Genomic DNA, 21,767 nt, shown 5'->3' with positions numbered 1-21,767 from the left:
CCATCAGGATGAGCAGGGAGCCTGGGGAGGAGGACTGGGGTCCAGGGGCAGAGGTCAGACCCAACTTCCCCTCTCAGCATCTTGAGGTCCTTGTCCAAAACGAGAGGAACTTATGTCCTCGGAGCCAGCTCTCTGGCTTGTCCGGAAATAAGACCCCTGACCACCCCCCTACCCCCCGCCAACCCTTCTGGGGACGCCCCCTTCCCACAACGGGAGCCCTCTGAGGGGGGACGCCCCCCTCCCCACAGTGGGACCCCGCTACCCAGAGCCCATCCAGCTTCAGCCGTGCCCCCTCCCTGGCCCCAGGGCAGTCCAACTTCATGTTAGGAGGGGCACTGAGGCGCAGGGCAGGGAAGGGCCAGGCCAGGGTCCTTTCTGGGGGGGGCCCTCCACAGGGTCACTCGGGCCCCTGGGCCCTCTGGAGTCAGAGGGAGGACGGAGCTGGGCCTGGGTGCAGATGCTGCCCTTCCCTCTCTGGGCACTGGGAGAGGAGCGATGGCAGCACCTGCTATGTGCCAGGCTCCCAGCGGCCCAGGGCTGGGGAAGCCATTAGCCCCACTTTACAACTGAGGAGACTGAGGAGAGAAAAGGGGGGAGCGGGCCGGAAACAGGGGCCCTTTCTCCCGCTCCTGCCCTGGGCCGCCACCCCGGGCTCCCTCCCCGTGAGCAAACAGGGCCGGCTCCCGCCCCTCTCCAGCCGGCCGGGCAGGTTCCCCGCCGGCCGGCCCCGCCCCCCGCCCCTTCCCGGCCGGGCGCTCCCTCCTGCCGGGCGGCTCCCATTGTTTCCGAAAGGGCCGAAAACCTCGGACACCCGATACCCGCGGGGCCGGGCGGGGCGGCCGGGGGCCTGCCCTGGACGTGCGGGAGAGCAAAAGGGGCGGCGCAGCTGAGGGGCCGGGGGTGGGCGCGCCCCAAACCGTCCCAGGCTGCCCGTCGTTCCGCCGCCCGGTTGCTCCCACCGTGGGCCGGCCCCTGCCCGGAGCGCGGAGCCCGGGCCGCCCGGTCTAGGGTCCGGGGGCTCGAGGGCCGCCCCCCGCCTCCCAACGCCCGGTGCTCCCTCAGGGGCAGGCCCGGTCTCACGTGGCCAAGGTGGGCCTGGACCCCAGGAGGGGGCGGGGCGCCCGAGGCCGGGCGGAGGGGGCGGTACCGGCCCCTCTCCCGGGGAACCCGGACCGACAGGTGTGCGCGGCGGGGGCGGGGCGGGGCTGGGGCCGGGGAGGAGCAGGAAGCGGGGACTGGCTGAGCGCGGGAGGGAGGGGCGCGGGGCCCAGTTTCGGTCACACCCTAGGCCAAGCACAGGCTGTGCCGGGCTCCTTCCACTGCTCCACTTGGTCTTCTGCTTCCAGGGACCCAGGTATCCCGATCCCCCAGCGCCCTCCTCCCCGAGGACCCAGGCATCCCGGTCCCCCAGCGCCCTCCTCCCTGAGGACCCAGGCATCCCGGTCCCCCAGCGCCCTCCTCCCCGAGGACCCAGGCATCCCGATCCCCCAGCGCCCTCCTCCCCGAGGACCCAGGCATCCCGGTCCCCCAGCGCCCTCCTCCCCAAGGACCCAGGCATCCCGGTCCCCCAGCGCCCTCCTCCCCGAGGACCCAGGCATCCCGATCCCCCAGCGCCCTCCTCCCCGAGGACCCAGGCATCCCGGTCCCCCAGCGCCCTCCTCCCCGAGGACCCAGGCATCCCGGTCCCCCAGCGCCCTCCTCCCCGAGGACCCAGGCATCCCGGTCCCCCAGCGCCCTCCTCCCCGAGGACCCAGGCATCCCGGTCCCCCAGCGCCCTCCTCCCCGAGGACCCAGGCATCCCGGTCCCCCAGCGCCCTCCTCCCTGAGCACCCAGGCATCCCGGTCCCCCAGCGCCCTCCTCCCCGAGGACCCAGGCATCCCGGTCCCCCAGCGCCCTCCTCCCCGAGGACCCAGGCATCCCGGTCCCCCAGCGCCCTCCTCCCTGAGCACCCAGGCATCCCGGTCCGCACCTCCCTAAGGCCCGGGTATTCCCCTGTGCCCACCTCCCTCGGGGCCAGGCTCGCACAGGTGGAAGCTCCCGCTCCCAGAACCACACCCACAGGCGAAGGCTTAGGTATGCGGGCCAGGTGGGGCTCTGGGGACTGGGCCCGCTCAGGGAGCCCGCGGCGGCCCAGCAGCTGCAGCCTGTCTTTCCTCCCCAGAGCAGGACCCCGAAGGCTCCGGGCCCCACGGGAAGCCTCTCCTCTCCCGGGGTGCCTGGCCTGGGGCCACCATGAGCAGCCCCGCAGGGTGAGTGTGTCCCCCCGCCCCCGCCTATCCCTTCTTCCCCTTGGCTCTGCCCCTCAGTGGGGGGGGTGGGTCTGACCTGCTTCACCCAGTGACTCTCCGACCCTCCACCAGGCCCACGGCAGCCCCCAAGCCCAGCGCCAAGTCCATCTATGGTGAGTCAGGGGCCGCCTGGGGGGGGCAGGCAGGGTTGGGGGCCGGGGCCTGTCTTGGCTGTAAAGGAACTGCCCAGAAACTCCCCCAGCCCGGCCGGACAGGATCCGCTGGGACCGAGGGAGGAGCTCTGGAGGTGGAAGGCCCTGCGCGGCAGCCTCAGGACCGGGATGGACTCCACTTTTGCTTTGGGCCTCAGTTTCCTTGTCTATAAGATGGGTGGGGGTGGGGTAGCCCTCAGTGCCTTCTCCCTCCAAGCGGAGGCTCCTCAGGTCCCTTCCTGGTGAAGGAGGTTCCTGGCTGGCAGAGCAGGACGATTCTGAGGGTGCTGAACTTGGGGGGGCAGGCGGGGGCGGGAGCAGCTGTCCCTCAGCTTCCCTCTCTGGTCCCAGAGCAAAGGAAGAGGTACTCAACCGTGGTCATGGCAGATGTGTCCCAGTACGCCGTCAACGTGAGTCTTGGGAGCCTGGGGGGCGGGGAAGTGGGGGAGCCTGGGGAGCCCGGGGCTGACCTGCCTTGCCCCTCCCCCAGCACCTGGTGACCTTCTGCTTGGGGGAGGAGGATGGGGTCCACACCGTGGAGGACGCCTCCAGGAAGCTCTCGGCCATGGACGCCCAGGGGCGCATTTGGGCCCAGGAGATGCTGCTCCAGGTGTCCGCCGGCCACGTGAAGCTGCTGGACGTGGACTCCAAGGTCAGGAGGCGGGCCTGAACCCCAGGGTCACCCTCCCAGCCCCCTGGCCCCGGCTTCTTCCTGTGGAGAAGCAGAGGGGGAGGTTGGGGGGTCTGCCCATGGGGTCAGAGGGGACTCAGTGGGAAGGGGGATCTGCCTCTGGGGTCAGAGGGAATGGCATGGGGAGGGTTCTGCCTCTGGGGTCAGAGGGAATGGCATGGGGAGGGTTCTGCCTCTGGGGTCAGAGGGGAAGCAGTGGGGAGGGGATCTGCCTCTGGGGTCAGAGGGAATGGCATGGGGAGGGTTCTGCCTCTGGGGTCAGAGGGGAAGCAGTGGGGAGGGGATCTGCCTCTGGGGTCAGAGGGAATGGCATGGGGAGGGTTCTGCCTCTGGGGTCAGAGGGAATGGCATGGGGAGGGTTCTGCCTCTGGGGTCAGAGGGGAAGCAGTGGGGAGGGGATCTGCCTCTGGGGTCAGAGGGAATGGCATGGGGAGGGTTCTGCCTCTGGGGTCAGAGGGAATGGCATGGGGAGGGTTCTGCCTCTGGGGTCAGAGGGGAAGCAGTGGGGAGGGGATCTGCCTCTGGGGTCAGAGGGAATGGCATGGGGAGGGTTCTGCCTCTGGGGTCAGAGGGGAAGCAGTGGGGAGGGGATCTGCCTCTGGGGTCAGAGGGAATGGCATGGGGAGGGTTCTGCCTCTGGGGTCAGAGGGAATGGCATGGGGAGGGTTCTGCCTCTGGGGTCAGAGGGGAAGCAGTGGGGAGGGGATCTGCCTCTGGGGTCAGAGGGAATGGCATGGGGAGGGTTCTGCCTCTGGGGTCAGAGGGAATGGCATGGGGAGGGGATCTGCCTCTGGGGTCAGAGGGAATGGCATGGGGAGGGGATCTGCCTCTGGGGTCAGAGGGAATGGCATGGGGAGGGTTCTGCCTCTGGGGTCAGAGGGAATGGCATGGGGAGGGATCTGCCTCTGGGGTCAGAGGGAATGGCATGGGGAGGGTTCTGCCTCTGGGGTCAGAGGGAATGGCATGGGGAGGGGATCTGCCTCTGGGGTCAGAGGGAATGGCATGGGGAGGGGATCTGCCTCTGGGGTCAGAGGGAATGGCATGGGGAGGGTTCTGCCTCTGGGGTCAGAGGGAATGGCATGGGGAGGGATCTGCCTCTGGGGTCAGAGGGAATGGCATGGGGAGGGTTCTGCCTCTGGGGTCAGAGGGAATGGCATGGGGAGGGGATCTGCCTCTGGGGTCAGAGGGAATGGCATGGGGAGGGGATCTGCCTCTGGGGTCAGAGGGAATGGCATGGGGAGGGTTCTGCCTCTGGGGTCAGAGGGGAAGCAGTGGGGAGGGAGGGCCCCTGGCTATCTTGCCAGCCTCTACACCCTCCCACAGGAGGAGCTGGAGTCCTATGCCTTGCCCTCCATCCTTCGATGCGAGACCGTGCTTCCCCCGGGCCAGACCCACTCACTGCTCCTCCTGGTGTGCCAGGAGCCCGAGCGGCCCCAGCCCGACGTCCACTACTTCCAGGGCCTCCGGGTCGGGGTGAGCGGGGGAAGGGCTGGGAAGGGGGAGCTGTGAGCTTCCCCTGAGCCCGGTGGGGGGTTGGGAGGGGGTCCCCCTGAGCAGTCAGAGCCCCCAGGAACTAGCTGGGAGTGCTGGTAGTATCTGAGGGAAACCAGAGACAGAAAAAAGGGCTCAGGAAATGGGGGGGGGGGGCAAAGGAGGGGAGAAAACAGAAGGGAAGGAGACGGGCATGAGGGGAGCCGGCCCTGCTCCAGCTCTGGGGGGGCATCTCCTTGGGGGGGAGCTCAGGGAGGAGAGGCCCTGGCTAGGGGAGCTGCCCCACGTTGTCTTTGCTTGGCAGGCGGAGCTGATCCGAGAGGACATCCACGGGGCCTTGCAAGCCCAGCGCTCGGGGAGTGGGGCTCGGCGGGCGGCCGCCCTGAGGTGGGCGGGGAGCCGGGCACGCTGGGGAGGGGGGGACTCTGAGACTGGGGGCCCCGGCTGACCCCGCCCTCCACAGGGCCACCCAGGAGGAGCTGAACCGCACACCCAGCCCCGGGCCCCCGGCCGCCCCCTTCCAACGCCGGCCTTCCACTCGCGTGGCTATAGCGCCCCGGGAGCGCCCGGTGGCACCGCGGGCCAGTGAAGAGGCAGCCGTCCCCGAGGAGCAAGAAGGTGAAGGCTGGGGGGGCTTTGTGGCCTTGGGGAGCCCCTCACCCACGGGACCCCAGGCCGGAGCCTCAGCCCTGCCCCAGGGAAATGGTAACCAGCCAGGGGCAAAAGCAGGGAGGGGAATGGGTACCACAGCAGGGGGAAGGGGCAGCGCCAGCCGCCCGAGCCCTGCCTCCCTCCCCAGGTACCCAGAGGCCCGCCCTGGAACTGGCCAGTCTGGAGGCGGAGCGCAACGTGGTGAGCCCCGGGCCGGGGAGGAAGGGGCACCTGGGGAGACCCGCCGGGGTCCCCTCCCTGTCTCACCCTAACCCTGCTCCTAGGACATCCTGAATCACATCCTGGATGATGTCGAGAGCTTCGTGGCCAAGCTGCAGAAGTCCGCCGAGGCCTCCCGTGTCCTGGAGCACCGGGAGCGCGGCCGGCGGGCCCGGAGGAGGGCCGCGGGAGGTGGGGGTCCTGGGGGGGAGGGAGGGGCCCCCCAGGGAGGAGGGAGGGAAGGAAGGGCCCCCTTCTCCCGGCCTGTGCAGCCCTCCCACCCCAAACACATTTATATATACACAGCACACACTAGGTGCCCCCCAGGGCTTCAGAGCACCCCAGCCCGGGGTCCCTGGGCTAGCACTGGGCTGTGGGGCCTGGGGCCTCCTGGGCTCTGAGCTCCCCCCAGGGGGCTGGAGCACGCACCTGCCTGCTTTTCCCCTCGCCCCCAGCCGCTCCTTGGGGGACACAAGCCAGCTCTCAGCCCCCCGGGGTTTGAGGGGGCAACTGTTGGTGTGCTTGGGCCCCCCACTCACCCCCAAAGCACCCATAGGGGACCCATTGGGAGCAAATGGGAAAGCCATCGGGGGTCCCATGGGCGGGGCGCTAGGCAGGGAGCCCCCCAAGTCCCCTCTGAGGGTTTCCCTGGCCAGGAACCAGGGGGCGCACTGAGAGGCCGACCCTGAATTCTCTCTTTTCCCCTGGAGCTGTTCACGGCCTCCTTTTCCTTCTACTCCCACTCCCCTCCTCCTCTCTGCTTCTGGGTCTGTCTGTCGGTGTCTCTGCTTCTGGGTCTGTCTGTCTGTCCATGTCTCTGCTTCTGGGTCTGTCTGTCCATGTCTCTGCTTCTGGGTCTGTCTGTCCATGTCTCTGGTTCTGGGTCTGTCTGTCCATGTCTCTGCTTCTGGGTCTGTCTGTCTGTCTGCTTCTGGGTCTGTCTGTCCATGTCTCTGCTTCTGGGTCTGTCTGTCTGTCCATGTCTCTGCTTCTGGGTCTGTCTGTCTGTCTGCTTCTGGGTCTGTCTGTCTGTCTGCTTCTGGGTCTGTCTGTCTGTCCATGTCTCTGCTTCTGGGTCTGTCTGTCGGTGTCTCTGCTTCTGGGTTTGTCTCCCCCACCCCACCCCTCTCTCTCCTCCCTTCTCCCTCCCCCAAGTCTCTTTTCCCAAGCCTCCCCGGGTCACATCCCCCACCCCCCAGAGGCCCCCAGGCCACGCTGGCAGCAGGGGGGGAAGGGATCTGCCTGAGCTGGGACCAGGGCCCGAGGGTGCCTTGGGGCTCTTTCCCCACACCGAGACTCCCCTTCCCCATCTCTTCCTCAGAGGGGCTCCTGACCCTTCGGGCCAAGCCCCCCACGGAGGAGGAGTACGTAGACATCCTGCGCAAGATCAAGTATTCCTTCAGCCTGCTGGTGAGAAAGTGGGGGTCGTCCCGGGTCTGCCCCCGCGGGGGGGGGGGGGGAGAGAGAGGGGCGGCTGACCCAGAACTTCTCCCCCCCTCCCAGGCCCGCCTCCGAGCCAACATCACGGACCCCTCGGCCCCCGAGCTGCTGCACTTCCTGCTGGGCCCGCTGCAGATGGTGAGGGGCCCGCGGGGGAGGGGGGAGGGGCTGGGCGCGTGGGGGCGGCCAGGCTGGGGCAACGCCTCCGTTCCCCGCTAGGTGGTGGACACGTCCGGGGGCCCCGGCCTTGCCCAGGCCGTGCAGCAGCCGCGTCTGACCGCCGAGGCCGTGGCGCTGCTGAGAGAGACGCTGACCCCCCGAGAGGCGGAGCTCTGGACTTCCCTGGGAGACTCCTGGACCAAAGCCCGGTACCTGGGGCCTTCCCCGGCTCCCCGCCCACCCCCGGGAGGGAGCCATTGTCAGCCCCCGCTGCGGGCGGGGAAACTGAGGCGCGCGGCGCCGGCTACGCACGTGACCCCCCTGCCCCCCACAGGCTCGAGCTTCCCCCTGAGGACGGCGCCCCCTACGCCCCGGCCTTCTACAGCGGCTGGGAGCCCGCCCCCCACGCGCCCGGGGGCCAGCCCTGGGAGGATCCGGTGGAGGGCCAGCACCGCCACGAGAGGCGCCGGTGGCAGGTGAGCCCGGCCCGCCCAGGTCTCCGCGCCCCTCCCCTCGGCTCGGGCCGGCCCCTGAGCTTCTCTGGAGGGTCCCGGGCGGAAGGGCCAGAGCCCCCGGCCCCGCCCTCAGCCCCCTCTTCTCTCCCGGCAGCAATCGGCCCCCCAGATCGAGGTCAATGGGTGAGTCTGAGGGGGCGGGGCGGTGGGCGGGCAATGGGCGGGGCTCGGGGAGGGGCCGGAGGCGCTAAACTTGTCTCTGTCTCTCTGTGTCTGTCTCTGTCCGGCTCTGTGTCTCCCGGGCCCTTGCGGCGGGGGTGCAGGTGGGTGAGGTGGTGAGGGGGGGAGCCGGCGGGGGGGGGCAGAAACCAGCGGGGCTAGCGGACGGGGGGCATCGGCAGGGATAGGGAGGGAGCCTGGGAGAGCTAGGGAGGGAGGATGGGGAGGCGCAGAGACACAAACACACTCGGGAGGACTGGAAAGGAGGACGGGGGAGGAGCGCTGGGCCGGCTCGAGGAGGAAGCGGCGTCGGGGAGAGCCCAGGGGCCCGGGGCAGAGGGGCTGGAAACCTGCGCCCCCGGGGGCGCCATGGAGGGGACGGAAGCGGGGCCCTGCAGGGACCGGACCCCGGAGCTGTCAGCCCCGAACAGGGAGGGGCCGAGGCCCTGAAGACCCCCCTCCCTTGCACAGGTAAGATTGGGGGGGTTCCTCCCTGCCCTCCCCAGGAACGCATCCCCCTCTACGTTGTCCCCCTCCCTCCCACTGTGTCTCCTCCGTCCTTCCCTCTCTCCCTCCTTCCTTCCCTCTCTCTCTCCCTCCTTCTCTCCCTCCCCCCTCTCTCTCTGTTTCTCCCTCAGTCTCTCTCCTCTCCCCCACTTTCTCTGCCCAGGTTTCTGGGTCTCCATGTCTCTGCCTCCCAGTCTGTGTTTTTGAGGCTCTGGCTCCGCCCAGCTTTCCCTCTCCTGCCCCTCCCCTGAGTCCCGCCTCCCTGCCCCCCTCCCTTGGGGGAGACCAGCTTGCCTCTGACCTCTCCCCCACGACCCCCGTCAGCCACCCAGAGCCAGACTCAGAGCTGGAGGCCGAGTCCCAGGCCGAGCCCGAGGCGGGAGTCCCAGGGAAGTGGGTTCTCTGTAACTACGACTTCCAGGCCCGGAACGGCAGTGAGCTCTCTGTCCATCGCGGGGACCTGCTGGAGGTGAGCAAACCCTGGGGCCCGGATGGGGGGGACAGCCCAAGCAGAGAAGGGGGGCGGGAGGCAGGGCAGAGAGACCTCCCCCTCCCTTGGCGGTCTTGCATCTCTCCCCCACTGGCTTCCCTTCTCCGTGCTCTCCTTGGGGATCCACCGTTCTTCCAAGGGCGCCCCTGTGCTCCCAGCACTCAGCCCCCTGCAGCATCCCTCTGGGGGGCCTTCGCTCAGGTGGCTGCAGTGACCACCTCTAAGGAAGAAGGGCCGCCCTCTAAGGGCCAGCCTCTCCCCCGTCAGGCCTCTCCCTACCAAAGGTCTGTCCCGTCAGTCTTCTCTGCGCACCCCCCCCCCCAGCCCGAGCCAGGACAGGTTCCTAGCTGGTCTCTCCACATCCAGGCTTCCTCAAAGCTCTCCTCCCCCTAACACCGTCAGTGGCTCCCCAGGCTACAAGGCCAAGTGCTGGCTCTTCCCAGGCTCCCACTTCCTGCTCTCTGGGATGAAGCCCCTGGCCCCGCCCCGCCCCCTCTCCTTCAGGAGAGGCTTTTGTGCCTGGGACAAGCCCCCTCCCCCCATGCTGTTGGCCAGCCCCCAGCCGCAGCTCCCCGGTTCCGCTGTGTGGGCCCAGGTCGGCAGACGCTGAAGGGCCTCTATTAGACCCTGCCCTCGGGGGCACTGGGGAGGGGCTGTTAGCTCCCAGGCCACGCAGCAGCTAAGCGCACTCAGGGAGGCCCCTCCCCAAAGGGAGCCTTGAAGGGGTCACCGTGGGGCTGTGAAGGAATAGAGGTGGGGACTCCCACAGAACTGAGGCTTTCTGCCCCCCCCCCCCAGGTCCTGGATGATGCCCGGAAGTGGTGGAAGGTTCGGGACCTTCAGGGACAGCAGGGTTACGTCCCCTACAACATCCTCACTCCTCACCCCGGGCCCCCGAGCCGAAAAGCCAGCCCTGCCAGGGCCCTGGTGAGCGGGGAGGGGGGATTGAGCAAGGGGGGGAGGGGGAGAAGCCCCTCCCGAGAGGCCAGGATGGAGGCTCTCAGGAGGCCTGAGGGCCCCCCAGGTAACTTTCTTGTCCCTGCAGGAACAGAGGACCCCGCCCCCTCCCCCAGCCCCAGCCCCTCCCAGACCCCGCTGGGGTAGCACAGACAGCCTGGACTTGGACGCTGGGGAAAAGGGTATGAGGGCGGCAGGTGGGGTCCCGGGAGGAGGAATGGGGGCGGCAGTGGGGCCCCTGGAGGAGGGATGGGGCGCTCCGTCCAGGACTGCTCCCAGAAGGCCGCGTTCTGGAGCTCCAGGGCGCCTCTGCACATCGCTCTGGCTTCCTCCGAGTACTCGGCCTGTGGCTCGGGGCTGCACCCTGGTGGGGGGCCCCAGCGGTGACCCTTATTTGCCCTCGCCCCATTCTGCAGAAAAGTTCGCTCACATGTTGAGCGTCAACGAGGAGCTGCAGGCTCGCCTGGCGCAGGGTCCCCGGAATTCCAGCCGCGCCCCCAGCGCCGCCCGGCCGGCCCCCGAGCCCCCGCTCAGTCCCCGCTCCCCGGCCCCCCAGGTCCGAGCCTGGCTGCAGGCCAAGGGCTTCAGCCCCGGGTGAGTGCTCCGCAGGAAGCTCGGGGCTCTGGGGGCTGGAGAGGGGCCTTTAGCTTCTCTGAAGCTCCTCCCTCCCAGGCCCCGAGTTTCTGTAAGGCCCAGGCCGGCAGGACCTGGCCCTGGGAGGGGGGGCTGGGGGCGCAGGACGCCTAAGCGGGCAAGGGTCGGCCCGCGGGGTGAAGGGCTCCCTGACCAGCTTCCCCCTCGACCTTCGATAGGACCGTGAGTGCCCTGGGGGTCCTAACGGGCGCCCAGCTCTTCTCTCTAAAGAAGGACGAGCTGCAGGCAGTGAGCCCGGAGGAGGGGGCCCGGGTCTACAGCCAAGTCACCGTGCACCGAGCTATGCTGGAGGCGAGTCCCCGAGGGGGCGGGGAGGGGGCAAGGCCTGACCCCGGGGATCCCAGGGGGCGGGGTCTTCAGCTCTGTTCCTTCCTTTCCGATCCCAGGACTCGGAGAAGCTGTCGGAGCTCCAGGCAGTGATGGAGAAGCAGAAACGGAAGGTGGAGGGGGAGACGGGCGGGGACGCGCCGTGACCCCTGCACCCCGATCCCCCCCAGCTCCTTCAGAGGCACGCGGAGCACCCCGCAAGAGACCGACTGGTCCTCGCTCCTCTCTCCGCCCGCCGGCCCCGCCCAACGCGCTCCTGATTGGCTATGGGCGGGAGGGGCGTGGCCACCGGCCCGGGATAGGAAATAAAGTGTGTTGTGTCTACTGCACGAGGTGTCTGTCTAGGTCGCGGTTCTTCACCCAGCATGCGCCGGGACTCCTGGCGCTCGCTTTCCTTTGCCCGTGCTGGGTCTCCCCTCTCAGAAAGCGTTTGAGAGAATTGATCCCGGGGTTGGAAGTGCTCAGGTCAGGCTCCGAAGTGCTGTGACTGAACCCCGGAAAGGAGCGGCACTGAGGTCTAGAATGCCCCAGGATCCCCTGCTGTCTCACGCACAGGAGGGAAGGGTGCCATTGGAGCGCAACCTCCAAATCCGAGGTGTCCCCTAGAGGGAGCCACGCCGGAGCTCCCAGGGGCCTTTCCTTCTGGCCTAGGGGGCTTGCCCAAGGACTACCCCACAGAGCTCCCATTGGGACGCCTTCCATTCATGTGGCGCCCCGCCCCCCACACAAAAGCTTTCCTCTCTCCAAGGTCTTGCCCGCCGAAGTCCCGTCCCCGAGGCCCTGCACCCCTTTCCTTCCATTAGCCACCTTGTCCCATCCCACCGATGGCCCTGGATCCCCATCTCCACACTGAATCCTCAAACCTCCAGCTCCCCATCTACTGTCCCCGGATAACCCAAACCACGGGCCTCGAGTTACCCCAAAACAAGCCCAGGAATCGCTCTTGACTTGCCCCCCGATTCTCCTTCACTCCCTCTGCCACCCCTTTTGCCCGTTTGGGGCGCCCCAAGCCACCCCCCCCCCACCCAGCTGCCATGATGATGGTCCCGGGGCCACAGTCGGACCCACCTCCTCACTCCTCCCGGAGACCCCTCCCTTCATGAAGAGCCCCTCGAGGGTTCGCACACAGCAAGAGCTTAATCCGTGCTGACTGCTCTGGGTCAAGCTCCGGCCCGCTCCGAGGGTGCCCCACACACAGACTCTGAGGCCCACAGCAAAGTCACACCCTTTAATCGCGGTGCCCCGTGGCCACGGCAGGTCTCAGGAAAATACTTTCTCTCAGCGTGGGTGCCCTCCCCCCACCCCGACCCCAGGCGGCGGGGGGCAACCCCGGCCACAAAAATAGAAGCCTCCTTCCCCTATTGCACATCATTAGTGGGCGTGGGGCCCCCAGAAAAAACCCACGCCCCTATATACATGTCCCAGCAGCCCCGGCCGAGGCCCGAGGGGGCAGGGACCATTGGCACATTCTTTGCTCCCTGGAGGGGGGATGGGAAGAGGGGGTGGTGGCACACGTGGGGGGGGGAGGGGGGAGGGGTGGCTGGGGATCTCTCGGCACCCTGCTCCCCAAAGTCTGTATTCCTCCGTCTCTGGCCACCCCGGGCCCTGGGCCCCGGGCCCCTGCCGCCTCCAGGCAGTTCGGCCCGGCCGCTCTCATTCACTTCCTCCGGCCTTCGTTCAGCGCTGTGCCCTTGTCAGGGGCTGGTCCCATCCTTAGCCCCAGCTCCCCTCCTCCAGCGCCCCCAGGGTCCCTGGGGTCCTTCCAGCCCAGGCAGCTGGATGCCCAGGGACCTGGGGGCTGGGGAGTGGGCGGGGGTATGGCTTTTTTGGGGAGTGATTGGGGGGAGGAGATGCAGGTGTCCCCTCCAGGTCCCCAAGTTTCACACAAAGGAATGGTTTGTGGCAGAAGCAGCTGCATAAATAGGGGTGAGGGGAGCACGGGGGAGCAGAGCTGGCGCCCCCACCTCCCGGGGTGGGGGGAATCACTTGGAGAGTTTGCTGATGACCCGGATCAGGGCTGCGTTCTCATCCTTCAAGCGCTGGTTGTCGGCCCGAAGATCGGACAGGGCCTGAGAAGAACGGGGGTCACCCAAGAGAGAGGCGGCCGGGCTCCCCAACAACCCCCCCACCCCTCACTGTCCTCACCTTCAGCTCCTCCTCCAGCTGGGCTGCCTTCCTCTCCAGGGCCCTCCGCTCCTGGGGGAGGGGGCCCGTCAGACAAGCGTGGGGACGGGGCCAGACCCCCACTCCTCCCAGATGAAGAGTCTCCCAGGGAAGCTCCAGGCCCCACCCCCTTTCCTCCCACTTACAAATCTCTCCAGCTCCAACATGGCCGGCCGCTCAGCGTACTGCTCCTGTCTCTGTGGGGGTGGGGGGGAGAAGAGCGAGGATGGGGAAGATTGAAGGAGGGGAGATGGGGAGAGCTTGGAGCTGGAAGGGGCGAGTGAGGGGGAGGGGAGGGCAGGGGGCGGGGCGAAAGGACAGCAAGAGGCATGGGGGCAAGGCACGAGGGGAGAAGAGGGCTTGAGGAGGCCAGGGGGCGGGGCGTGGGGAGCGCTGACCTGCGTGGCCCGCTCCAGCTCCACCTTGAGCTGCGACAGCCCCAGGGTGGTCTCCTGCAGGGTCTCCCTCAGCCTCTCGTTCTCCCCCTGCAGACTCAGGTACAGCTGCGGGGACACCGCCAGGACTCAGAGCCCTTGGAGAGCTCCGCCCCAAGCCCCGCCCCCCAGCACAGGGAGCGCTCCCGGCCCCGCCCCCCCCAAGGCTCACCTTGCGGAAACTGCTGCCGTCGGGGGGCCGCTCCCCGGGTTCCTGAGGCTGGGGGCCCTTGGAGCCGTCCACCGCGCTGGGGACCCAGGAGAGCCGGTCAGCCTGCGGACCCAGGCCGCCGCCCCCCTCCCGCCCTCCCGCCCGGGGCCCCTGGTACCTGGAGGCCGCGCTCTCGGCACTGGTCAGGGGGGCCGCGGGCTCCGCCTCCTCACCCTGGAAGCACAGGGGGGTGTGGGCACGGCTGCAAGGGCCCGCCCCTCCCCCCTCCCCCCCAACAGGGGCCCGGCCCTGAGGCCCCGCCCCTCACCTCGGCCAGTCCCCGATGCTCCCCCCGGACTTTCCGGCGTTCCGGAGCCGCCTGCTGGCTGCGCCCGTCGCTCTCAGCTTCGTCTGCTGGAGTGAGAGGGGGTCAGAGCGGCCCGCAGCCCACCGGCCCCGCCCTCCCAGCGATGGGGGGGCCTGCCCCCCTTCCCTACCTCTCCGGACTGCGGCGTCCGAGTTCTCCAGCCCAGGGACTCGGGGCCTCCGCGCGGGGTCCTGGAGGATGAGGGGGGGTATCAGCCAAGGAGGAGCCGGCCCTGGTGCCCCCTCCCCCCTCCTGACCCCCAGCTCACCGGGCTCTCGGGGCCCCTGTCCTCCTTGTCTGGCGCAGAGGCCCGCACGCTCTTTTCCGCCTCCTTCAGGTCGGTCAGCGTCACCCCCTGGGGAACGGGACAAATGAGGGGGGGGGCCGCTCCCGCAGGGGGGGGGGGCGGGGGCAGGGGGGCCGCGTCAGGGCTCGCGCCTCACCTGCGTGGATCTCCGGGACTGGCGCATGAGCCGGGAGCGCGCCTTGCGCTGGGACTCAGACTCCTCGTCCCTCACGGGCATCTGGTAGGATCTGGGGGGCAAAGGGCACGGTCGGGAGCTGGCTCCCAGGCACTGCCCGCTCCCGATGCCCGCGTCTGCCCCTTCCCCCATCCCGCTCCCCTCACCTCCGCCGCTCCCGGGAATCAGTGGGGGCTGGCAGTGGCGTCGGGGGCTCCACAGTCCTGGGGGGGAGAGGAGGGTGAGCACTGACACTTCGGGCAAGGGCCTCCCCCCTCCCCCCCTCCCCCGGTCTGGCGCACTCACACTTCGGGGGGCTCGCTCAGCTTCCGGGAGAGCGTGGGGGTCACGCGGGCCAGACGGGGCTCCTTGGCCTGAGGGAGAGAGGGGGGGGTAGGGATCCGTGGGGGCAGAGGGGAGAAGTCTCCCAAAGGTCACTTTCAAAGCCAGCCCAGACCCCCCCAGCAGCCAGCCCACCCAGCCCAGGCCCCTCCTCCTCCTTCTCCTCACTCACCTTGGGGCTGGGGGAGTCCGGGGTCTGTGGGGTAGATACTCCGTTCAAGGCACTGGGCTCTGGGGGAGGGGGGCGGTCAGAGGTCAGCAGGTCTCCTCCCCCCGTGCCCCCCCCCAGGCCCGGGGCCTCCTCACCTGGGCCTTCCTCCTCTCCCTCCTCCTCCTCATCGCGCAGTGGGGGGGCCCCGGAGCCCCCCGGGCGCCGCTCCTTGGAGAGATCTTGGAGCGAGATCTTCTCCCTGCTGCTCAGGCGGCACACGGAGCTCCTGTGGGGGCACGAGGGAGGGTGAGGGGCGGAGGGGGGGGAGATGGACCCCGGCCCGGCCCGGCCCGGCCCAGCCTTACCTCCTGTGCTTGCCGGTGGCCGGCGGCGGCGGCTCGGGGCTGGCCTCTGTCCCGCGCTCCTGGGCCAGGGCCTCCTTCTGGTTCCGAAGCTGAGGGAAAAGGGAGGAGGGGGCTGGGCCAGGGCTCCGGGGCCACAGCCCAGCAGGCCCTGGGAGACTGGGGGGGGCGGGGGCGGAGAGTCCAGGGGCCCCGCTAGGGGAGGAGTGATGGGGCGTGGGGGAGGGGACCCCTGGGCCTCACATCTTCCTGCTTCTGGGCCAGCTCCTCCAGAAGGCTGAGCACGTCCTCATCCGCCAGGTCACAGGGACGCTGCCCCTGGAGGAGACGGCAGGGAGGGGATGAGGTGGGCCGGGCCACGGGGCCGAGCCCGACCCCACCCCACGAGGGCACCGGGCCCCTAGCCCACAGCACACCCTTCCTTTTGTGCCAGCCACGGGCCTGCCTCAGGGAGGAGAGACATGTAGGGAGACCGGTGGGGGCAGGGAGAAGAGAATGTGCATTTAAAGAGTGCCTACTGTGTGCCAGGCATCCATTAGGCATTTACAAGTCTTGTCCCCTCTGAGACTGGCCTCCAGGAGAGACCCTTAAAACGCCCCCACATCTGCAGTGCAAGAAGGACCCTGCTGGGGGCACCCTGAGGCCCAGGGGGGGCCGCAGGGGAGCTCGGGCCTCCCTCAGCCGGGGGAGCGGCTCTATCCCCTGCCACCCGCTGCCCAGGGGGGATGGGCCCTAACGGGCCAGAGCCTGTTCGAAGCCTTCTGGATTTACAGGTGGAAAAGTCCAGAAAAACCTAGGGAGCTTAAGACAGTCTGAGCCCGGGGAGGGGCGGGGGGAGCCATGGGAGAGGGGGGGGCTGGAGTGGGGAGGGTTGGTGGGGAAGAAGAATTCCTGGGGAAAGCCGAGGTCACAGCGGCCCCACGGGTGCGGACGCCTCATTCGCCCAGGATCCCACACGGCCCGCAGGCGCCCCCCCAGGCCCTCACCGCATGGGTTAAGGAGTCCATGCCGCCCCCGTGCTCGGCCAGCAGGCGGCAGGCGTCCTCGACGCCCCAGTGGGCGGCCGCGTGCAGCGGCGTCCAGCCGTCCCCGTCCCGCAGCTCGGGGTCGTAGCCGGCCTGGAGGAGCAGCCTGTGGGGACGGAGGGGGGGGGCTGACGGGCCGAGGCTGCCCCCCCCCACACCCATGCCCATCCTGCCCCGTGCCCCGCTCCCCCAGCCCAGCCCGGCCTCCATACCTCATGACCTCCATGTAGCCCTTGGCGGCGGCCACATGCAGGGCCGAGGCGCCCGTGCGAGGGTGGCGCGCCTCCGGCATAGCGCCCCCGTTCAGCCAGCACCGCGTGTCGTGCAGCAGGAGCTCCTCCTCCGCCCGCTTGGCGGCCTCCACGTCCACGCCTTTGGGGACGAGAGATAAAGCGCTGTTGGCCCCGGAGAAGATCCAGCCCCCGCCCCGCCGCCCCCCGGTCCCTGCACCCACCCCGGCGGGCAATCTCCGCCCTCAGCAGGCTCTCCATGGCGTCGGCCTCCGCCAGGTCCAAGGGCAGGTCCCCGTCGCTGTTCACGGCGGCGATGTTGGCGCCGTGGCTCAGCAGGTACCTGGAGGGCAGACGGGTGGGGGGTGAGAGGAGGCCCGGCAGGCCAGGCAGCAGACAGCGCCGGGGGGAGGGGCATCTGTGGCAGTGACCCCGAGTGGCCGAGCCTGAGGGCCCAGGAGGGTGCAGAGCTGGGGCTGGAGTTTAGGGGCGCGATCTTGGCAGCCAAGGGGAGGAGGGACAGGAGCAAAACAGGGCCGGAGGCTGGCGAGGTGGGGACCCTCTGTGCCCACGGGGGTCATCCGGAGGAGGACCAGGAAGACGGAGCAGCTGCTGTGCGCACACACGGACATATTTGCACACGCCCAGGACTCAGGGACCCTGACCCCCCCCAACCCCCACCTGCGAACCCCTGGCTCATCAGAGAGCCCCTCCCCCATCATCCCGCAGCTTCAAGCTCCCCTAAGGTCTGAGCTCTCGCCCCAAGTTGGCCTCTGGCCACTCCCCCACCTGCCTCCCATGTGACCTTGTCTAACCTCGGGGAGCGGGGGGCCACAGGGGCTGCCAGACGGTAGGGCAGGGCCTGGCTGCCCACCCTGGCGCTCCCTCAGGAAAGCCCTGGGGTCAGTGACCCAGGCAGGGCTTGGTGCCCGGTGACAAAGCTGAGGGAGCACCCCCCCAAGGCCTAAGGCTACTGAGGACCAATGGCGGCTCCCAGAGAGGGGACAGCCAGCCTGGGTCGGGGGGAGGGGCCCTCGTCCCTTCAGAAGGCGAGTTAGGAAATGCAGAAAAGCCCCGCAGGGTCAGAGAAGGGCTCTTGTCATCCCAGAGACCACCCAGGCAGAAAGGGGCATGGAGGTGCGGGCTGCTGCCCAAGGAGCTTCCATCTTTCTAAACTAAGGAAACCAAGGCGGGGGTGCTATTCTGAGTCGGGAAGGCTCACAGCCTGGCACAGTGGGAGAGGCCGAGGCGGACGGCAGCCACAGCGGCCTAGAAGGCTGCCCTCATCCCCTCAGGGTCCAGAAGGGACCCGTCTGCCTCAGTTTCCCCAACTATAAAATGGGACCCCAGGACCCCGGCCTTGTTCCTGCCTCTCTCTGCGAGAGGCAATAACTGAGATCACATCACTCAGTGGGCCTGGGCCTAACAGAAGGGACGCACAAGAGCCTGGGGGCTCGCCCTGAGGGGAGGCCGTGGTTACAGGGAGGTCTGGCCAGTGCCCTCAGGCCGACAGATGCAGCGCCCGGGTCCGGGCCAGAGCCCGCAGGCCTGTGCCAGGAGAGCAGACATGGGCACCAAAGCTTGGCGGGTTTGGCAGGCAGTGCCCAGCCTGGGCAGCGGCCTCCGTCTTTCCTCAGAGGCGCCAACAGGACTAAGTCGCGGCCCCCCGGTGACTCCCCGCTCCTCCATATCTGAACCCCCTCAACCCCCCACAAGCAGAGGAAGTCTGGAGACGGGGCCCAGGCAAGGCCGGGAGGAGGCAGGGAGGAGGCAGGGAGGCCCCTCCCCCCGCTGGGCCTTACTGGGCAATGTCCAGGTATCCACAGGAGGCGGCCACGTGCAGGGGGGTCCAGCCTTCGTTGTCGGCTTGGTTGACCGAGGCCCCCTCCTCCACCAGGAAGCGGACCACCTCCAGGTTCTCGTCAATGCAAGCCTGGCAGAGAGAGCAGAGGGGAGGCCGGCTGAGCCACGGAGGGCAGCGGAGGAGGGGGATCTGCAGAGCCCTGCCCAACCCCCAGCCTGCCCCTCCAAGGCCCAAGCCCCGAGGTGCCCAAGGGGCAGAGGCCCTCCCTCTCTGGGGCCCAGAGAGGAGGGAAGGCACGGAGGGCCAGGAGGATGAAGTCATGGAAACTCAGGCGGGGAGGGGGGGCCAGGCCACCCCAGCCTGGGAACGGCCTGAGCTCGGGCTCCGTTTATTTCCTTCCCGATGTCATGGAGACCCGGGGGGGGGGGGGGGAGGGACAGCAGGCCTCCCCTACAAGGTCCTGCTGAGCGGAGGGAGGGCCCGGAGCCAGCTCAGCCAAGCGGCACCTGGGACCCAGGCTCCAAGGCCGGGGGCGCCCTGGGGTCGGGGGCACCGTGAGGCCGGGGGGGAAGGGGGAGGTCCTGGGACTCTAAGGCCCCTCACTGGGAGGATGCAGCCAGGGAAGGTCCAGTCCTCTGCCCCCAAGCACCAGGAGACAAATGTGGCCGTGGCAAGGGAGGTCCGGGATCCGGCCTCCCGAGGGCCAGGCCAGGGAAGGGGAGACAGCCTGCCACGGCCCTGAGGGGCTCCCCCGATCCGGGGCGAGGCTGGGGCCAGGGAAGCGTAGGGAGGAAAGCACAGAGCTGGGGGGCCCTGACAAGGAAGGAGCAATGGGGGCGGATGCGGGGGGCGAGGGGCGCCAGGGCTGCACACGACTGGGGGCGTTCAGGGACCCAGGCCCACGTCACAGACACCCTGAGCAGGCAAACCCGGAGGTCACGGCCAAGGTGTCCAGGGCAGGGCTCGGGGAGCCCAGGGGACCCTGGGACCAGGCCAGCGGGGCCAGAGCTCGGGGATGGGCGTTCCCAGGGGCCCCTCGTCTGACAGAGGGAGCAGAGGAGGGCAGAGGGGAAGGACGTGGTCCGTGGGCCGGGTCAGGGCTCCGGTGCTGGGGGCTGGCTCCCAGGACCCCCCTGGTGGCCCAGCTCGGGGACTAGGGGGCGTCTCCGCCAGATCTCCCTTCTTCCTCTGGGTCGGTGTGTTTACACTCAGCGCCTGGCACCCAGACTGCCAAATAAGGAGCCCGGGAGGGAAGGATCAGGCTGGGGCCTGGCAGGAAGGGCCCTCACCCAGGAGGGCACAGGCAAGCTGGGAAGGGCTGCCCCAGGTGGGGGGGCATGGAGAAGGGGGAAAAGCATGGCAGAGATGCTCAGGGGGCACAGATAGGGGGTGGGGTCCGGCCTTCTGCCCTCCCCCTCCAGGACCTCAAGAGCCGGAGCTTCCTACCACCCCGCCCCCCTCACGCCCCCTCCCCCCGCACCTGGTACAGCTTGCTGTGCGTGCCCTCCCTGAAGGTGCTGTCCAGCAGCCCGGGCCCTGAGCAGTTCCTCCCCCGTCACCCTCCCCCACACCGGGGCAGGGCTCGGAGTCTGCTCGGTGCTGTCCAGCAGCTAGGCCCCCCACCCTGCCTCGGGACTCTCCCAGCACTCCTGGCCCGGGACCGCTGCCTGCACTGAGGCTGTCTGCTCGGGGCACCGGCCGGGCCCCCCAGCACCCTCCCGGGGCCGCCCCTCCCCCGCGCCCGCTGCCTGCCCTGATGCTGTCTGCTCGGTGCCGGGCCCCCTCGCACCCCCCGCACCTGTGCCCCACTCCCGGCCGCCCCTCCCCCACACCTGGTGCAGCGCGCTGATGCCGTCCGCGTTGGTGCTGTCCAGCAGCCCCGGGCCGGGCCCCCCGCGCACCATGGCCCGCGCCTCCTCCAGGTCCCCGCCGGCGCACGCGGCCAGGAACTCGGCGGCGCGCTCGAAGCGCACGGTGCGGGCCCGGGCCCGGCCCCCGCCGCCCGCAGGCTCCCCGGCGCCCGCCGCCCGCGCCCATTGCCGCAGCTGCTCCTGCCGCCGCTCCCGGGCCGCGCCCGCCCCCGCGCCCGCCTCCGGCGCCGAGCCCGACATCCCGGCCCGGCGTGGCCGAGCGCGGAGCCCGCGCGGGGATCCCGGGCCGCTGCCGCTGCCGCTGCCGCCGCCGCCGCCGCGCCCGACCCTTCCGATCCCCCGATCCCCCGATCCCCGGCGCGGGGGCCGCCGGGAAGGCGCCGCCGCCGCCGCCGCCGAGCCCTGCCCGCCGCGGACCCCGCCGGGAACCGTAGTCCGCACCCGCGCTTTGCGCACCTCTCTTCCGAGGCACGCCGGGAAGTGTAGTCTCTCCGGAAAACTGTCCGGGGAAACCTCGGGGATTGAGTTCTGCACCTGCGCTTTAGGGGCCTGAACCCCGGAGCACGTCGGGAAGCGCAGTCCCAGATCCAAGCAGCCTAGGGAGTTTGGGCGGGGTGGGCGGGGCCCCTCGGAACGTCTGTGCGGACCGCGGCATGCCGGGAAACGGAGTCTGGGCGGCTTGAGGCAGGAGAAGTGAGATTTCCGTCCCTCCCTAGCCTGCCTGGTTGGATGCCTCCCCCGCAGCGAGACGCCCCCGGTGAAGCCCAGCGGAGTCACCCCGGGGAGCCTGCTGGGAGCTGAGGGGACCGAGGCGAAAACTGACCTGCAGACCCACGGATCCCACCAGAACCCTGAGCCGCGATCATCCGGGACTTCGCTCTCTCTTGCAGTCGCACCCCCTTCTCTCCAGTCAGCCCAGGAGCATCTCTTAAGCGCCTACTGTGTGCCAACACACCCGCATCAACTCGAGGAGCCTGCCGGGGCCTGGGGAAGGACATGTGCACTCCTCCATCTCCTAGCTCTGTCCTCCGAGGATGCAGCCTCCCTGCGCCCTTTTCGGTACTCATTGCCCTATCTCGATGGCAGCTCACTGTCAGGCTGGGAGAGTCACCATATTCTTTGCTCCCCATTGCCACCTCACTTCTCTCCTTCCATCACTCAACAAAATCTTTAAGGCTCATGCAGTTCGTTGTACCCCCGGTCAGACCTGCGGAGGCTGTTGCCTCCAGACCTCGGGGTGACGCCTTTCCCCAAGAGTCTGGTACCTGACTCAAACTTTGTCTCTACTCCTCAACTCCCTTCATACTCAGGGGCTTCCATGCATATCGACTCTGCTGAAAACTATTTTCTAAGCTTACTCATGATCTTCTCCATCCCACCTCCCTTTCCTAGTCCTCCCTCTCTGACTGCTCCTCTGCCCCCTTTGCTGGATCCTCCTCCAAGTTATGCCTTCTGACCCAGGGTATCCCTCTTGGCTCTGTCCTGGCCCCCCTGCTCTTTCTGTACTATTTCATTTGATGACATCATCAGCTCCCAAGGATTTAATTACCATGCTTATGCTAATGATTGGGGCGGGGGAGGGGGGCAGCTAGGTGGCACAGCCGATAGAGCACCAGCCCTGGAGTCAGGAGAACCTGAGTTCAGATCTGGTCTCAGTCACTAATACTAGCCGTGTGATCCTGGACAGGTCACTTACCTCCAATTG

The 21,767-nt window shown here is 68.8% G+C and overlaps 2 protein-coding genes across 12 annotated transcripts; one reads left to right on the top strand and one right to left on the bottom strand.

Annotated features, from left to right (window-relative positions):
* The first annotated feature begins 563 nt into the window (after nucleotides 1–563).
* On the top strand, nucleotides 564–11,030 carry EPS8L1 (EPS8 signaling adaptor L1). Of its 10 annotated transcripts, none has more exons than XM_074307309.1 (22): nucleotides 564–1,089; nucleotides 1,347–2,074; nucleotides 2,163–2,250; nucleotides 2,362–2,402; nucleotides 2,793–2,851; nucleotides 2,932–3,093; nucleotides 4,456–4,605; nucleotides 4,928–5,010; nucleotides 5,087–5,241; nucleotides 5,423–5,475; nucleotides 5,559–5,685; nucleotides 6,815–6,903; nucleotides 6,997–7,071; nucleotides 7,153–7,301; nucleotides 7,427–7,568; nucleotides 7,702–7,730; nucleotides 8,598–8,742; nucleotides 9,562–9,690; nucleotides 9,809–9,902; nucleotides 10,137–10,314; nucleotides 10,533–10,665; nucleotides 10,761–11,030. In XM_074307309.1, exons 3-22 carry the CDS (start codon nucleotides 2,234–2,236, stop codon nucleotides 10,845–10,847), a joined length of 2,097 nt encoding a protein of 698 aa, XP_074163410.1. In that variant the 5' UTR covers nucleotides 564–1,089; nucleotides 1,347–2,074; nucleotides 2,163–2,233; the 3' UTR covers nucleotides 10,848–11,030. The 10 variants fall into 10 exon arrangements, with proteins under 10 accessions (XP_074163410.1, XP_074163409.1, XP_074163411.1 ...); XM_074307308.1 differs by having other exon boundaries at nucleotides 564–1,179; XM_074307312.1 differs by lacking the exon at nucleotides 564–1,089 and having other exon boundaries at nucleotides 1,192–1,354; nucleotides 2,019–2,074.
* An 884-nt stretch (nucleotides 11,031–11,914) lies between these two features.
* On the bottom strand, nucleotides 11,915–20,369 carry PPP1R12C (protein phosphatase 1 regulatory subunit 12C). 2 transcript variants are annotated; one of them, XM_074307292.1, is made up of 21 exons: nucleotides 20,024–20,369; nucleotides 18,190–18,320; nucleotides 16,612–16,730; nucleotides 16,370–16,529; nucleotides 16,119–16,263; nucleotides 15,376–15,450; nucleotides 15,136–15,224; nucleotides 14,926–15,056; nucleotides 14,792–14,850; nucleotides 14,584–14,651; nucleotides 14,445–14,501; nucleotides 14,260–14,350; nucleotides 14,085–14,171; nucleotides 13,947–14,007; nucleotides 13,778–13,860; nucleotides 13,628–13,683; nucleotides 13,471–13,546; nucleotides 13,263–13,367; nucleotides 13,011–13,061; nucleotides 12,847–12,897; nucleotides 11,915–12,770 (listed from the first exon to the last, which is right to left on the bottom strand). In XM_074307292.1, exons 1-21 carry the CDS (start codon nucleotides 20,300–20,302, stop codon nucleotides 12,684–12,686), a joined length of 2,061 nt encoding a protein of 686 aa, XP_074163393.1. In that variant the 5' UTR covers nucleotides 20,303–20,369; the 3' UTR covers nucleotides 11,915–12,683. The 2 variants fall into 2 exon arrangements, with proteins under 2 accessions (XP_074163393.1, XP_074163392.1); XM_074307291.1 differs by having other exon boundaries at nucleotides 13,778–13,863; nucleotides 20,024–20,368.
* Nucleotides 20,370–21,767: the final 1,398 nt, after the last annotated feature.

This window comes from Sminthopsis crassicaudata, chromosome 3 (genome assembly GCF_048593235.1).
Source record: "Sminthopsis crassicaudata isolate SCR6 chromosome 3, ASM4859323v1, whole genome shotgun sequence".
NCBI classification, from domain to species: Eukaryota; Metazoa; Chordata; class Mammalia; order Dasyuromorphia; family Dasyuridae; genus Sminthopsis; species Sminthopsis crassicaudata.
This window is presented reverse-complemented; position numbering and strand designations above follow the sequence as displayed.

What these genes read in the sequence shown, in the direction of transcription:
- PPP1R12C (XM_074307291.1), bottom strand. Translation starts at nt 20,302, where the DNA reads ATGTCGGGCTCGGCGCCGGAGGCGGGCGCGGGGGCGGGCGCGGCCCGG. An exon ending in CGGACTCCCCCAGCCCCAAG is followed by an intron (nt 14,652 to 14,791) that starts GTGAGTGAGGAG and finishes TCTCTCCCTCAG; the next exon opens with GCCAAGGAGCCCCGTCTGGC. An exon ending in ACAGGGGCCCCGAGAGCCCG is followed by an intron (nt 14,008 to 14,084) that starts GTGAGCTGGGGG and finishes CTCATCCTCCAG; the next exon opens with GACCCCGCGCGGAGGCCCCG.
- EPS8L1 (XM_074307309.1), top strand. An exon ending in TGCTGGACGTGGACTCCAAG is followed by an intron (nt 3,094 to 4,455) that starts GTCAGGAGGCGG and finishes ACCCTCCCACAG; the next exon opens with GAGGAGCTGGAGTCCTATGC. An exon ending in CTTGGACGCTGGGGAAAAGG is followed by an intron (nt 9,903 to 10,136) that starts GTATGAGGGCGG and finishes CCCATTCTGCAG; the next exon opens with AAAAGTTCGCTCACATGTTG.